This window comes from Eleginops maclovinus, chromosome 23 (genome assembly GCF_036324505.1).
Source record: "Eleginops maclovinus isolate JMC-PN-2008 ecotype Puerto Natales chromosome 23, JC_Emac_rtc_rv5, whole genome shotgun sequence".
NCBI classification, from domain to species: domain Eukaryota; kingdom Metazoa; phylum Chordata; class Actinopteri; order Perciformes; family Eleginopidae; genus Eleginops; species Eleginops maclovinus.
This window is the reverse complement of record NC_086371.1, coordinates 5,585,196-5,601,849: the sequence shown is the minus strand read 5'-3', so window position 1 is coordinate 5,601,849 and position 16,654 is coordinate 5,585,196. Positions and strand designations below refer to the sequence as shown.

Sequence of the window (16,654 nt, the reverse complement as noted above, 5' to 3'; positions counted from 1 at the left end):
ACTGCATGGTGCACAGTGTACTTTAAGGTAGTCTACTGTTCATTGCATTCCGTATAGCCTACTGTAAAATGAGCATCTGTCCTTGATTTTGAGTTTATGGAGGTAATGTGCAGCTAAATGCATCTGATAGGCTATATCATGTAAACAAAAAAGAAGCAATAGTTGTACATTCATTATGACATTTAGCATATTCAAAGATGTTCAACTTCAACATAAACACAGCTACAGTGTAGTCTGTTCACAGGTTCCTCAATCAGTGATATATATAAATAAATATACAAGAAATACAAATAAATAAAACAAATAGTGCAAGCTCATTGTATTTATTGACACAGGCAGACACAACTATATTGCAGAGAACATTATATTTTGGGGAGAAAAACACAATAACCTGTATATAATTTACCTCCGACCCCTCCCTAAATATAGCGTTCCGTCCATTGTCTCTTTGTATTACCGTCAAACACGTTGGAGTTTTATTTTGGAAATCCTTACAGGAAGTGTAAACGTTAACTGCGTCCGGCTTTACGCTGCTGTGTCAGTCACCATGGTGGCATACAACAGAACACAGAGGCGGCGGACCTATCTCCACTTTTAGCTCCATTAAAAATGCTAAAATAATGGGATTTCTCATTGAGTGCTTTCGGGTGTACCTCTCGAAATGGACGTAGGTGTATTAATGACGGGTTAGCAGTTTGGGTTAGCATACTTTTTGGGGTTTGCTGGTGCGTAATTTCTTTCCGTCGCTAGCAGAATGCTGAAGAGACAAGGAATGGCTTTCATGAACGCTGGCTTGGATAAAGGGACATTTTCTGCACCAAGAAAATAACTCCAAAGAGACAGTTTGAGCTGCGGCTTTGTGAGAAGTTTTCTCTCGGTGGGACGGGTGTTGGCAGCCGGTTTCTGGCACAGAAAGACAGACACCCCGAGGAGACTGTCGGCTGTCTGGCTCCAGTCGTGGCCTGGCACTCCCAGCTTATCCGCTAGCATCGGGAACACCAGCGACAAGAATACAGCCAAGACAGCAAGGGGGGGGACTTCTTTTGTTGATATCCTTGGCTCTGGATATTTATAAACACTTATATAGGATAAGGAATTCAATATCCTGCAGACGGCGTCTTCCAAAACAATGGCGTCTTATGTGGATAACAGCTTTCGGCAGGCTGTGATGATGAATCCGGCTGAAAGGACGCAACAGGTCAGAATAATTTATGTATAATACCAAAGGAATGTTTTAAAAGTGCTCTTATGCGGTGTGTTGGTACATGACGGCATTGCAACAGTTTGTCTAAATCCTGCAACAGTGTGTTTTCTGTGTGCAACTGTTGCCATTCAGCTTGCTCAAGTGTTACGTATAGCTACATCCCGCTAAACCCTCTATCAGCAGAGATAATCAAGGCTACTTTACATAACAGGAGCTGGAGCCTTGGTGGGAATCTAAGCTAATCTAGCAGCAGTGTGTGTTTGTGCATCCTGCTTTTTTCATTTTACACTTGTGCAGGTAGCAAAAAGCAGTCCAAACTTGCTGGTGCATTTTGCACACAACAAAAATATACACATACACGTTGTGAATAATTAGCTAGCATGAGAGACACTGGCTAATCCCAACCTAGGCTTTACTAGCATACCAAAACAGTCCCTCATTTTAATTTGATCATAATGTGTTGCACACACTTGAAGGTCTTCTGAGTTAAGACTATCTTTGATATAGTTTTACATAGTTTTGGCATGCAAACCATAGGTCTACTTATGTTTCGTGAACACAAATAAATGGGGTTTTACTTACTCTTAATAATCCTACAGTGTTACAGCAAAGGAGACGTTATGATATGAAAAACAATGTAAACATTAAAGCTAAGCATTCCCAATGCACTATATCCCCTCAGTATTATCTCTTCCATATACATTAGTGTGGAATTGTATATCTTCTGACTATTTAAATCCTGTGGTTTTAACCTGAGCCACATACACGAACCTTATTTTGCATAACTAACTACAGTTTGCAGATACATGCAGTAAATCCCGGTTTGTTGTGAAGATGGCATAATTTCATTCAAGCCCTGATTTCACTGTATCTTCAGCATGACTTTACAATGGACAGTCGATAGGCCACCACTTACACCAGTGTGGGCTACAGTTAGTGGCACAGCCGTCTGCCTGTCTGTTTGACATTGAGGGAACGATTATGGTGTCATCGTCGGCTTGTTAACTGTACAAGCCCATGGCATTTACAGCTTTGTGCAGGCTATAATTTGAACCAGTGGCAGATTCCATAATGGTTATGGAAACAAAGATGTGGACGAAGAATTTGGTTGGCATCAGTTGCAGCATTGCTCATCTAAAACGTGACTAAGCGTTAGTAGTCTGCGTAAGCTCTGAAAGTAATGATTTGTTTTCATTTCTGATGCATCTGAAGTTCAAATCACATAATGTGTCCATGACATTAAAGATAAAACCTGGAAAGGCCCTACAAAACTTCTTTGGGCCAATAGGAATGTCATACAACTGTTAAAATCAATCAACTGTCTTGTGATTTCTTTTTAATCGTAGCACATCATCGCGTTTACTTATTTTTTGTTGCTTTTCCGGAGAGAAATTGGACCGAAATGATTTATATTTTGACATTTTGCCAATTCATTTTGATTACATTATTAGAAATGACATGTTTGTTATTCAAGTGTGGTGGTCAGATTTTCGGTTAGTGTCCCAACTAATTAGGGATTTCCCATTTGGAATAATATAGCAGGTAGTTTTGAAGATATGTTCCTTTAATTGATTACTCTAAATTGATTTTTTTTTTGAAGTGTTATCTATTGGTAATATGAAGATAAGGATGTGATTCAGAGTTTCACATGTGATAAAACCTGCACATCCTGCAAACTATCTGAGAACATACATCAGCAAGACTTTCAGTATCATATCCACGCCTGAATGCTTTTAGTGAGACTTTCCAAACGTGACACAAATACTTGATGGTAAATTAGGTACTCAGCATTTCTAAACCGTATCATACTCTGATTTGTAGATCTTACGTTTGGACAAAATATGTCCTACGTTGAGATCCAGTACAATACAAAAGACTGGTGTGTCTGTGGTCCTTTAACATGCATGGTATGAACCCATGGTGTGTCAGTATGCAAACATTTCTATCAAGAAGTCTTTGAAACGAGGAAATATGAATGAAGAAGAGACAAAGACGGTTTGAACACTAACCAAATGAGTTTAAAAACCTTGGATTATATTCAAAGATCACAATATTTTTGACCAAAAATCACAATTGCATCGACCTTGTGTAGTTGACTAAGTAGGTTCTCTGTCAGTGGGTAAAGACAAACAAACCAAACTATAAACGGACAACACTCTACTGTAATGCAGCCTCCACAACCTAGAAAAGACACCGCTTCTGATATGCACAATCTAAGGCGATATCTGGTCTCATATTTCAATATATCGCCCTACATGTCTTCTTGCACTGGCTTGGAAAAGCAGCACATTCCTCTCTTCTGTGATCGTTCTGCCGGAAAAGCAAGGAGACATGTTCATAATAACAACGTCTTTTCGACTTTAATCTCCACAGTATTAAATATCTTGTGACTGTGTGGTTGTTTTTCAATAGCAGCACCTTCACCGGTGTTCTGTTCAAGTGTCTAGCGGCCGTGGTGTCTGACTCTGTTTATCCTAATGGTGTTGGCAGGGCTTCTCTGTCGGGATTAGCTAACGGTTAACGGGATCTGTCTTTATCTCTCCCGTCTGACCACAGTGGGATTTGACCCTCTGCCTCACCCCATTGTCACATGACAGGTTAAATAACTGGCCCACTTGAAAGCTAGTGTTCACACTGGGTTTGTCAGTTGGGTTTGGACAGTAACTGGAAGTGCAGTGTGTCTTTCCCTCAGCGTACAAAGCAAGCCCTCTGATATTCAGGAGAGCAGAGGGAGGGGGGACGCTCTGAAATGCACTGCTGCACAGTTCTGCAGTTCTGATACAAAATATGATAACATGCATGGCAATTTCATCTCTAATTTATTTGGTATCTTGAAATGAAATCATGAATCTGGGGGTTATAACATCCCTTTAAATGAATCAGTATTTTTTATTTAATGTAATATGGCTTTGGGTTTCAATTGAGACCCCCTTTAAAAAGGAATCATTATTGAAGAGCTGTCCAATCTTAATTGGTTGTTGGTCTTAATTTACATTTTTAAATCACATTTCGCAATGCTTCTTTCATGGCTTATTTCCATTAAACTTATATGAATCCTAGTTCAAGAAGTGCTTTTGGAAGATTCCTTGAGCAGAAACCCAGTTGTACTGATCTCTCCTGTCAAAGAATCTATTAGAGCATCGTTTTAGTCAACTTCAAATTTATTCCGACAAAGACAGCCCTAAGAAACGCTGCTGTTCAGATTCCTCCATTGTCGACTCAATCCTCCGAGGGTCCATGGGTTTTTTTTTTATCTGAAAAGAGCTTTTCCCCACTGTCTCCCCTTAGGGTGGTCTTTTTATTCGCTTTTTAGAGGGACTGCAGCAGATCGGACCAGGACGGCACATGATCAGATTTGCAGGCGACACAGCGAAAGAGAAACTGCCTTGGATAGTAGGAGTCTATATTTAGGCAGCAGTGCACACTCGTGTTTATCAGATCCTTGGCTTTAACTCAATACAGCAAATGCATGGCACCGGATTTTGCAAGACACCACAGCAGCCTGTTTCCTTTTCATAGCAATTTGGCCTCTCAGTCAGGGAAAATAAACTCTCTTTTTAAGTCTGATAATTCACCTTTTTGGGCTATTTAACCAACACAAAATTAATGGTAGTTGCTTCCCCAGAATGCACGTTCGTTATCAACCATTACGTAAGGACTGTGTGTGAAAGTGGTATCTCTGGCATTTTTGTTTGTCAGGTCACTAGGTGGGGGTCGGGCTATCTTCAGTTGCCGTCCAAACTCCGCTTTGAACTCTTGTTTTTCACCTGGAATAATGGGTACTGCCTGCTTTGAGAAATGCGGTATATTTAGTTCCTTATTTGATTCATGACTGCAGCTGTAATGCAATTTCTGTGGTCCATGGAGCTAAGCTGAACTGATTTGAACCATACTTTTAGATGCAGCGTTTGTTTCTTTACTGTGGGTCAAAGAATACGAAACTATAGCCTACCAAATCATCTGGAATAAGTGAATGCAATCACTAGCTGTACTCTTATAGGAACACACACCTGCACAGATACTCCCTTTGTCTTTAGCTTGTCTGTTTATCTGCACCAATAGCAGATATGTCTCCTCTTGTTTGGCCAGGTGGCAAAGCTAAAGGCCCAAGCGGAGAGTCCTCCGCTGAGGTGACCCTGCTTCACAGGCACATATCTGGAGGGACAAGCTGCCTACTTTACATTGTTTCCACATATTATTCACAGGAGATCAGCACTAGCCTGCAGTGACGGTCCTGACAGAGTGAAAACAAATGCATCTGGGCCATTCAGCGGATAATCTTGACCTCAGTGACACGTCAGGGAGAAAAATAAATCTGAATTTCCGGCCACTAACCCTTCATTACTCATATTCAAATACAAACTGCGAGGAGTTTAATGGTCCAGCTAAAATAGCAAACATTCAAATAAAGAAATAATTATTTTCAACCACTGTGGCCTGACAGAACAACACCAAATAGAAACATTAAAGTTAAAATGCATTTGTATTAAAACATATTCTAAAGAAACACAGCATTTAAGTGAAGATAATACTTGCATCTTACCTTACAGCAAAGAATATGTATCCTTATAAAAAGTATGTTTTCTAAATGCATTCATCACTTTGCATTTAAATAATTAAATTATAGGTTCATTGGTTGTGCCAAACTTAGATTAAATAGATTGGGCGATATTACATCACATTTAAATATGAATAAGTAGCTTATAGCTACTTTGTCTCAATCACATTTTGATTTAAATGTTGGCTGTAGATAAAAACAATATTACCTTGCATGGAAACTATAACTACTGACATGTTAATAGCTGCTACAGGTTCTGAAATGACTGATGGGCACGGAACTGCACTCTCTCAGCATCGGAAAGGAAAGGCGTCAAGATGCTTTCTCTAACATATAACGGAAGAATGACCGGACAACAAAACGTCTTTAACCCCACGACCTGTTTTGATTTTCTGGATCTGGGAGTTGTTTTGTGACTGTCTTCCTATTTCTGTCTGGGCGTCAGAGGCATGTGAACCTATTTAAAAACAGTCCGGATTGCTGGCTCAAGAGGAAGGACACGTTTTTTTTTTCTACTGGAGTCGTTGTGGTGTAATTTTCTCAGGCAACTCTGGGTTTTGTTACTGTCCCAAAAACAACCTCCCGTCCATTATGTAAATGTAGGCGCTTGCCTGCCTTTGCCATTTTGCTCGTGCTCTGCAGTGCAAACCCTGGAGAAGCAAAGTGATGTCACATGTTATTCTTGTGTTTAAAGTGGAGGCTGAGTGCAGGCTGATGTGGTTACACACACCGCGGTCACAGTGACGTATTCCTCCCAGTTTTAAATACAGGGAGAGATATTCAGGAAGGAAACAAATGCGCCAACATACCCACACAGAAATCCAGCACGGTTTCTGATTGGCTCTTTAAAATCAGGCTTTTATTTCCACTCTTTATGGTATTGTAATGGCAATAAAGCACTGCCTACTGTTCAGTGGAGTCATAAAAAGTATTGAATATTGTATTAAAATGATCGATTCTCCACTGTTATGACTGTACAGGGAAAAGATTGAATCTTAGATAATATCAGAGGCCCCTTTACTGCACTAAGATGGCTTTTACAGTTTAATTTAACGGATAAATGTCATATCATGGTGAAAAAGCAAGCTGCGGGTCATTTGCATTCCAGAAACTAGAATACAGCAGGATGTTTGTGTGGCTCCGTGTGCCTGTAACTCCCTGAAATCTAATAATGAAAAGACCAATCCTGGTGTAGTTGGTGTTTAAATGCTCCACTGAGATTGGAGCAAGTTAAACAAACTGCGGCTTCACCCCACAAAGCTTCATTTACCAGAAAGCGGAGCGCAAAACCAAGCTTTGGCGCTTCAGTGTCGGCTGAGGTTACAGCAGTTCTACCGCTCTGATATGTTTATACTGAGGAATAAGGTAGGTTGATATCGAATCTTGAAATATAGACGTAGGTTAACACTTCAAGTTGTATTTCCCTATCAATCTCAGATGGTTGAGACATTCTTTGTGTCCTTGTGTTCTCCACAGTCAAATGTCTTTTCAGTGCACAAGTTTAGAGTTGTTTTAGTTTGGACACCATGCTCCATGCTTTTAAATCTGTAGAGACAATTTGTGGCTGCATTGTATGCTGGTCTATCGAGGCTATTATAGCTTTCTTGGTACCACTTTGCAATAAGACTACCCTTATAAAGGATTCATAATTAGGTTATTAATTAGGTTGTAAACACTTTATTAATCATTAAGAACCATTTATAAACCAGTTCTAACAGAGTTTTCATACATTAACACAGGCTCACTATTTGGCAAGATGAGCCTTATATTTGCTACCTAGCTTACTTCGTCTTCATCATCAGCCAACATCCTGGGTATCTGTTGTTCACTGAGTTGATTCTCCCCCCATCTTGATGTTTTGTTTATCTCTTGTCTTATAAAAGCTTATTAATGATCAACCTAATTAATAAATGAATTACAAACTATTCCTAAACCCTTTGTAAGGGTAGTCTGATTTTAAAGTGGTACCCGATTCTTCATAAAGGCCTGTTTTAGAGTCTTAGGGCTGCACATAACGATTATTATCTTTAATGATTCATCTTTCCAGGTACTTGTGTTGTTTTAGAACACAAGGGGCGATGCCCACTGCACCTCTCTTATCCCCAGTTGACATACGGCACATAGTACTCAGCAAAACTCTTCTTTTCGAGCTGTAAAGACGAGATGGTTGTGTTTCACTTTGTCTGTGCCTGCGGTGGAAGTCATTTGAGTATGCGGTGTTCTGAGGTGTGTAAAAAAAAATCCACTGCCAAACAATAAAAGCTTTTTTCGACCGTGTTTAAGGCGGATACTTCCTGTGATTTTGCCACCTCTGCAAAGGTATACACGACAACCCAACAGCAATAATCAGATCAGTTTTCCCTTTCTAACAATAGAGGGTGAGGAGAGGAAGGTAAAGTAACACCATAAAAAAACAAAAAGGTGTATCAAGAAGCCCCATGCTGTTTTCTTTCTGCTTTTATAAGATCACTCCAGGTTATGTGATTCATATTCTAGTGGCTTTGATTTATTGGGTTGAAGCTTTCTTTTCCTGTAAGCTTGCAAAATTATAGAGAAAGAGTGCTTTTTGTTTGGATTGCATGTAAAGTTTTCGTGCAGTTTTGATTGAAACTTCTGATCCCTTCGGCGGTCTGCGTGATGCATTACATGCGCCCAGATCTTTATCTTGTCAGTTGAACCAGGACGTTGCCTGCAGGGTCAAAATGTCCATTTATCGCCACTGAATCACACACATTATAACGTCCAAGGTATGTTTCTGTTCCTTACGTTCGCATTCCTCCAAGATATTTTTAAAGCAAAGGAAAACAGCGCCGGATTCAAGGGCTCCAGAAATTCCATTGGCCTTCACAGCAGAAGGCAATAGACCTCATCCCACCGAGCGACCACAGTCTTTACATAACTTAGCCCGGGACCCGCTTGGCTGCTTGGAGAGCTTAGAGAATAAACCATTCCTGACGTGCGATATTTACACGACTGCTATTGAGTTACGCTACATGCTGCGGCCGTCATGACGAGCTTCATTCCTAAAGGAGATGTTGGAGATTCCAGTGACACATGGCAGAAAAAGATCGATAAGGAAAGAATATGTTGCATTTCTACTCTCTGTCCTGGTTAATGGTCAATAAACAACTAGCAGGCTTCTTTGAGTGAATTTGTATTCCCCCCCCAGTCCCACGCACTACACGCTCACTCTGGTGAATAATCTGCTGTATAATCCTCCCTCTCGGGGAACTGCTCAGACATGCAGTGGATCAGATGGAGAGCTGATTAATTTGCGTGATTAGCGATCTCTAAATCCCAGAATACGGCTTCACCACGCAGCTCATGCTTGTTTACAGTATTTGTAACAATGCCACAGAATGACTTCTGCTGTTGCGAGAACGGGGTCAATATCAGGGCAACGTTTTTCGCTAAGGCTGCTTATACCCACAATTATAATGCTATTGTGTTTGGAGATTTTAATGTGAGGATTAATATATGAGAGCAGCGCTGCATTCGCTTACAGCATTTTACATAATGAGGGTTTTCAGTCTGTCATAAGTGGGGAGAAATGAATGCTTAAAGCGTGGATTGTAGTTGGTAAAACACTTTATTGTGCAGACCTGTTTACTACCAGAGTTTCTGCAGGGATTGGCACTGTATATCTGCATCCTAGAGCCAGGCTCATTAGCATCGTGGCTCTATACAGCCCCGGGAACAATTAAGAGACCCCTCCAAATTGTCCTTACATTTTAACTCTACACTGCAGCCATTCCAGTGTCTGTTGAATTTTAACACAGAGACAAATCAATTGTTTATAGAATACAATAAGCACTCAACTCAAAGACTTACCTATAAATAATAAACCCAGAGAAAGTGATAATGCTGCAGTGGTCTCTTAATTTGTTCCGCGGCTGTATATCTGTCCACTTGCAGCGGCGAGAGCCAGCTTCATTAACACCGTGCTCTGGGGACTGCTCGCCTAAGACCTTCAAATATTCATCAGCGAGGTACTGCTAGCTGCACTGAGAGTACCTTTGCTGCACATGTATCAGTTTCTAGTGTTGCTGCCAATGCTGCAAATCTACCTGTCCTTTGAGGGTATTAATGCACCTGCAAAAATTCAAAAAATGCATTGTGTTCGTTAACCAGGTGTCTTGCTTTTCATTCCCCCCCCCCTCCCGTTATTTGTTGCTATTTTTGATGTTTTACTCATACATTGATTGCAATTGCCACACTTACCCAGTTAAGATTAAAGCAACAAAGGATATCTCCCACCACTAGCCAATGGTGTGTCTGTATGCAAAGTGAACCACCCCTCTGTGTAGGCAAGGCGAGTTTATTTATATAGTACCTTTGAACACAAGGCAAGTCAAGGTGCTTTTTTTTTGTGAGGATATTTTACTCCGTGTCAAGCTGTGATGATGAGTCACAACACTCTTTGTCGGATGGACCTTGGATCCTAATATGGCCCGTCATGCCTCGTGCTAACAGTGGTTTATTAACAGCTTTGGTGGCTGTGGTAGGCAAGTGATAACGCGCATTGTGAGCTAAAAGAGGTGATTCATTACGATGCAAGTCTGAGCAGAAACAGCTGTCTTTGCTAATGGATGCTGGTGTCAGAAGTGAAAACTGCTGCAGCAGCAGTCTAAGTTGGCTGCTAGGAACATGCAGCCTGCAGAGAGGGAACAAACAGGGGAAAACAGCCCCACATAACAATGTTTCCCCCATTTATACATCGTGATTAGGGCTGCTGTTGTTCCACTTCCTGCACACGCTGGAGCAGATCGCTGTCTTGTTGAAACTTTATCTTTGTAATTGGTCCCTGGGGGTTTGTCTAACCTGCGGCTGGTCACGTTTCCGACTCTGCAGCCCTCTGTCCCTCGGTTTGCCCATCAGGGAAAAAGGTTGGTTCATTACCCGAGGTCTGGACGTAATCTGATTCTCGCTGGAATGTTTGACAGTTTCTCCCCTGCTTCCTGCTTTTTGGAAGAAGGGGATAATTATCTAAGCTGAAACAACGGTTACCATTCAGACCACTCGGGTGCCCGTCTGAGATGATGCTCTATCCTTCTCTTGAACTAGATAGCTCCTGTGTTTGTGTGTGTTTCCAGATCTTTCATGATCCAACCTCTGTGGAAACACATTTGTTTCTGTGGTGCAATCTTGCGCTTTCAGCCCACTTGACAATTACTTCACTCTGGTGACATTGTGGTGTGCTCTCTCGCACCATTCGAGCACTTATTCCTCACTAAATACTGTGATGTCAGCCCGACATAATTTATTAAACGTCGTTGGTCCGTTGGCGCCTCAGACCTTGGCCGGGCTAATTGACACATTGCCTCGGTTGACCTCAAAGTGCCATCCTCTGCCAGCCGTTTTCCCATATGGCCCCATATTTCCTTCGCACTCAAACGGCTCCTGCTGAGAGCAAACCCTTTACATTAATCATTCTTGCCACGACTAGCATGCAGACCTCCTTATGTGTTATGTATCAAAAGATGCTAACAGAATTCCCCATGAGGCTAATGTGTGTGAAGTCTCCTAATAACAGAATGTGTGATTAAGTAATCCAAATATTCATGTACATATTTTTTACATTTGACTGCATTATTGATTGAAAAAAAGGTCCAAAGTCTGAACTGTACAAAAGACCACAATGTGCAGGAATCAAATGCGCCTTGCAACGTCAGTCAAAAGGACAGAGTCCTGATGACGTTGGTGCAAATGTATTAACTGAGAAACATCAGCATCTTCCAAATTGCGTTCTACATCTTGCTAATGTGATTCTGTGTTAAAAGGGAATAGTAATAAAGCGTCGCTCATCACTGCTGACACGTCAGACACTGCTGCATATGTGGGACGTGAACATTTGAGATGAAGAGGCGCGATACAACCCTAGGACAGAGATGAATGGCTGATGACGGAAGTATTTTTCTCCCACGTGCGAAACTTACGTAATAAAGTACTACTCATTCAGTGGAAATCAGTCAGAAGATCCTTAATTCACACATTGCAATCATTTGAAAAGTGGTTATTTTTTTACCCTTTTTTTGGCTTTTCTAATAATGAGTAATCAAACGTGTAGCTCTTCTGTCACATGTTTTACGAATTACTCAAATGTATTCTTTGCTTAATCCTCAATACCCACGGAACATTTCAGTTTACTGCCGTTAAAAGCAAACCAAAATTCCACTTCCACATTGTAAAACAAACTCGTCACAGTTATTTGAAAGGGTTCAAAAGGTTATGTCGTTCATGGTACTTATTTGATTCCAAAGACAATAGTTTTGTCCTTCAATCGTTCTGTGGAAAAAGTGAGCGTGGCAGATTTAATTCATGACAGATTAACACATGTGTCACCATGTGAATATGCATTGTGCCGTGTTCTAGGGTATGTTTAACTTCGCAGTGTCAGTGGGTGCTGTTAAAAGTCACATGTGACTCGCGTTGGAACAGCGTTCATGTGATGCTTTGGTCGCTCTGCCCACCTGTTAGGCCTGACTGCCTGTGGTCTTTGTTATTATTGCGCTTTATGAAGACTGTATTTGATTTATAATTGGAGGGAAAGATGCAGGCCGTTCATGCATGCTTCCCTATAGGCCCGGGTGCAAGTGCGGTGCAGACCCAACACAATGCCTCCCTGTTACTTCCAGCTTCTGCTTGTCAAAAACAGTTAAAATCACACCAATTATTTTGTCGCTGCACTGGGAATGGATGTTTTAGTTAAATTGTACCAACTGCAGTTGTACTCATGCCAAGCTGACTTAAACAAAGACTTGTATTATAGCCCAAAACCTCATGAGTTACAATCTATCATTTACATTTAATGGAAGTAAATAACAAATAATCATAATTGCAATAAAACAACCGCACAATTGTACAATGCATATATTGATTCCCTACACTAACACTTGCTGTTGCATAGGAATTTATTATAATAGCTTGCAAGTGTGATCATGCACTTTTGAGAAACTTAAATAGGTTTAAATGATTCATTTTTAGGAAATAAAATTCCCACATACAGGCAACAACCCCATTCTCCTCAAAGAGTAACTAGCAATTACAAGTTGCATTAAGTTTAGCATCAAAATAAACAATCCTATAAAAGTGAGAGGAAACGGTAGGGGCCAAACAACTGCAGCATGTATCCTTATGCCTCGCCTAAGCGATGCCAAGGAAAGGGAAAACCTTAACTTGTGACAAAAAGATAACAATCACAATGGTTCGCCATGTTTCTTTTGTAAAACATCCTCAGGATATAGGCTGAAATCCCCGTCTGTCTGGAGCTTAGGTCTATTTTAGTCTGAGTGGAGTGAAAGGCCTTGGGTGGGATCATAAGGCAACTCTGTAAACAGGAAGCTTCCATTCAAGACGAGGCGAGCCGGGCGCACCGATGTGGTGCAGATGCTGAACAAGAGGAAATCAGCTGTAGTGCTACTCTCCGATCCTCAGCAGGCCGTCAAGTTTTCTCTACGACACTTTCCTCAGAAACGATATTAATGTATGCTTTAAGGGTGTACTTGAGGTGATTATACCTGACTTTCACGCAGGAAAATCTGTCCTTGTATGCTTAAGTACCTCCGCTTCCCGCTATCTCGTTGTTGCTGTTCTGACCTTAACTCGACAGATATATCGTCAGCTCCCATTAAGCAAATAGTTTTTTGTCACTTGCTTCGGAAATAAAACAACAGTGTCATTGTCCCCTGTTTCGATGCAAGATTTACAGCTTGACATTCACAGCCTTTTAGACAAAAAGGTGAGGAGTCACACCAGCACAAGCAGGCGGTAAATCCCCCCCCTCCTCATCAATTGTGATGGCAAATGATGAAAGAGCAAGGATGACAATGTTGTCTCGATACCAACAAAGACAACGCTGCTGGCTCGCTCCCAGCTCAGAGGGAACATGCTGTTCATGTGCCTATAGAGACCCTCTGGAACCTCTCCAAACATGAGACCACTGCCAAGGTTGCATTTAAAGTAGTTAAGGAATTTACAGTGCCACTTTGCCAGATTGAAAACAGACAAGTCATCTTCATTTAAGAAACATGTTTGAGTTCGGTAGCGTGCACCTGTTTTGACGTGGCAAAGTGATGTCAAACGCTGATACCTGTTGCATGTGTAATGAAGTAGAATGGTAGTTTATAAAGGACATATGAGCAATAGTTATTCAATTTTCATTATATGGTTAGAAGATGTCCTTTTCTTATGCACAACAAATGGGATGTTTGGGTATAAAAACCCTCCACTTCTGATGAAATTCATGCTTACTTTTTAAAAGCCAGTTTATTTTTATTTCTTTTATCTACACTTTAGCTTTGTTTATATCTTCTTTTTATTTCAATTGTTTTTCTTTGTATTGTATTGTATTATGCTGCTGCAACACAAAAGCATCCCAGTTCGGGATCAATAAAGTCATTCTTATCTTACTTAAATAGTAAAAATGTGCCAAAAAAACTATTGATCCATTTCAGTCACGACAACAGCTGTGAGTTCAATGTCTTGTTACCTGTACATTGGTACGGCTTTGCACCAAAACGCATCATGTTATGCTACCATAACAACAGATTTTACACAAGATTCCAAACCAGAAAACAAACTGCTATGTCCCTGTGGTGACCAGAGAGTGTTTGGCCTTGAGGCCCAACAACAGAGGGATCTGGCTCGTGTGAAAGCAGTCCTCGTATTGAAAGAGTTTCTCCGGTTGTTCCCTAGCAACCAGCGGCCAGAAGAGCATTGTAATGCGGCAATTACTTCGTGCAGAAACTCGTAGGAGAAAGCAGCAAAGATTTGAAAAGATTGATTATTGAATTCCATAAATATTTCAAAGGGATTAATGGCTGAGGGGACGGACCAAATGGACGCAGCTTAATATTGAACCCAGGCAGAGAATCGGTGTTATTTTTCTCCCATTGTGGAACTCTGGGGGGATTTCATTAGTCGCTCTCCTCCTGGCTTTTAGCTTCTATTTGTGTCAAGTTAATTGGACAGAAGAAAGGGGGGGAAGCTAGCATTTTTGGATCATTTAGGCCACCGAGTAAGCCATTTCCCCCAGGAAGATTAAAGCCCATCCCCACCCCACTTTCTCCACCCTTCCCTTTGAGCTCCCATGAATTGATCTTTATATGATGTTGCGTAACGTTGTGATGATTGCGCTGCACCTCTTTGAGGCCTTTGTTTGAGCGAGATGGAGCGGGTTTCATTTGGCCGGACAGTTGGCTTTGTTCCCGGGGGACGGACCTGCTACGATCAGGTTCAGTGACGGAGCTGAGAGATGTCTTTGTGTCCAGTATCGGTTGAGTCCACCGTTGAATCCGCATTGTTGTGGTTAAGGATGCTTGTTTATGGCTAAAATAAATAACGTGGTTATACCAAAATATCTGATAAGTAGTCTTCATTTACTTGTTTTTCTGCAACCTCATTTAAGTCATTTTGAAGAGTCATTGCACCAGCATTCAACATGTTGCAGTAGAAGAAGAAATGTCTTACCAAAGATGACACATTTCAATAGTTCTCCTCGGTGGATAGTACATCCTCAGTGTAGGGATAGGGTTATCTGCTGATTACTGTAACGTGAAACTGCCATGATAGGAGACTTGCTGAATAAATTCACTGGCAACCAAACACTTCTGTGAGTGAATACAAAAAAAAATCCAATTCCCTTTGGCACAGTTTTGATGGTAGGATGGCTTTCTAAAAAAAAGCTGGTAAAGGCCAGATGTCCTGCGTCACTACTGAAGATTCTCCCTGACCAATCAGTGGTCTGCAATGTTTAACTCCACCTCCTGATACTGGATAATCTTGCTTCAGACCTTGATTGAGGTGTTGCCACATATTATCCGCAACATTTGTGAATGGGAAATCAAAAAATAAGTATAAGAGAGTAGAGTTGTGCCATACCATGCAGTGGAAATTCAGCTTTCCATCACGTGTGGTTTGTTACTGTTTCATTGCTTTTTTTCTACACTGAGATTCCCAACACAGGACTAATTATTAGTAATTGTGCAGAGCAGTGGTAGATGCGGTTAGCTCAGGCTGTGTTGATAGTTGGGAACAGTGGCTGGCTCTGAATGAGGCTGTGGTCAGAGCATTGGTTAATGGTGCAGCTCTGACTGTGGTCACTGTGTCAGGAGGCTGCAGGGTGTTTGTTTATAGAGTCAGTGACCAATAATAGTCCTTAATTTGGTGTAAAATGGTGTCTTTTCCATCAGCCCAGATGGATAAAGGATCTCACTGTTAAGTCCAATAACAAGCTTCGTTAAAGCGGATAGGTACGTGAAGAATTGCTCTTCGACTGGTCAAGAAAGAAACTCAATATTTGTACACAAATATTTGTTTAAGGCAGACTCATTGAATATAGAAAGTTGTGCTTAAAGCAGCTCAAATCAATATGCTTAATATAACTGTGTATGGAATGACAAAGGGGAACATTCAGACAAGTATTACCTGAATCTGCACATCGTTCTTACCTTTATAGCAAGTCTCATTTCATTGTTTTGCTCTCTGAATTGCAACTTTATTGATTTGATTCAGTCTTATCCTTTTATAATGTTTGTTTTTGGGAACAGCATGCAGTCAAACGAGGCAGCTTAAAAACAGATTTTCCACTATCTGCAGCAGAGCATCAGACTCATTTGACAGAGCAGTGTCCAGGTGCATCGGAGCAGGTGTTTAACCTAACCATCACACACACACAGAGTTTAATCCCCGATCCTTTAATTCATTCTTGTAAATCCGTTGATAGCTTTGACTTCTTGCCCTGTGTGACAGCGCTCTGGTATTATGGGGTGTGACCGTGTCAGCAAAAATGATTCAGTGTTAATGAGATCGCTGTGACGTAGCTACTCTATCAGTGTGGCCTGACTGATGTTATGTGGATAAAATGGCACTGCACGGACGCAGGAAAGTAACGT

At 41.1% G+C, this 16,654-nt stretch overlaps 1 protein-coding gene across 7 annotated transcripts in view; it reads left to right on the top strand.

Annotated features, from left to right (window-relative positions):
* The first annotated feature begins 561 nt into the window (after window positions 1-561).
* The window catches only part of rapgef2b (Rap guanine nucleotide exchange factor 2b), a 102,272-nt gene continuing 86,179 nt past the window's right edge, over window positions 562-16,654 (top strand). For all 7 annotated transcript variants that reach the window (XM_063876273.1, XM_063876270.1, XM_063876268.1 and 4 more), the window contains exon 1: window positions 562-1,198. In XM_063876273.1, coding sequence (XP_063732343.1) covers window positions 1,130-1,198 — 69 coding nt within the window. In that variant the 5' untranslated portion in view covers window positions 562-1,129. The remainder of the gene's footprint in view (window positions 1,199-16,654) is intronic.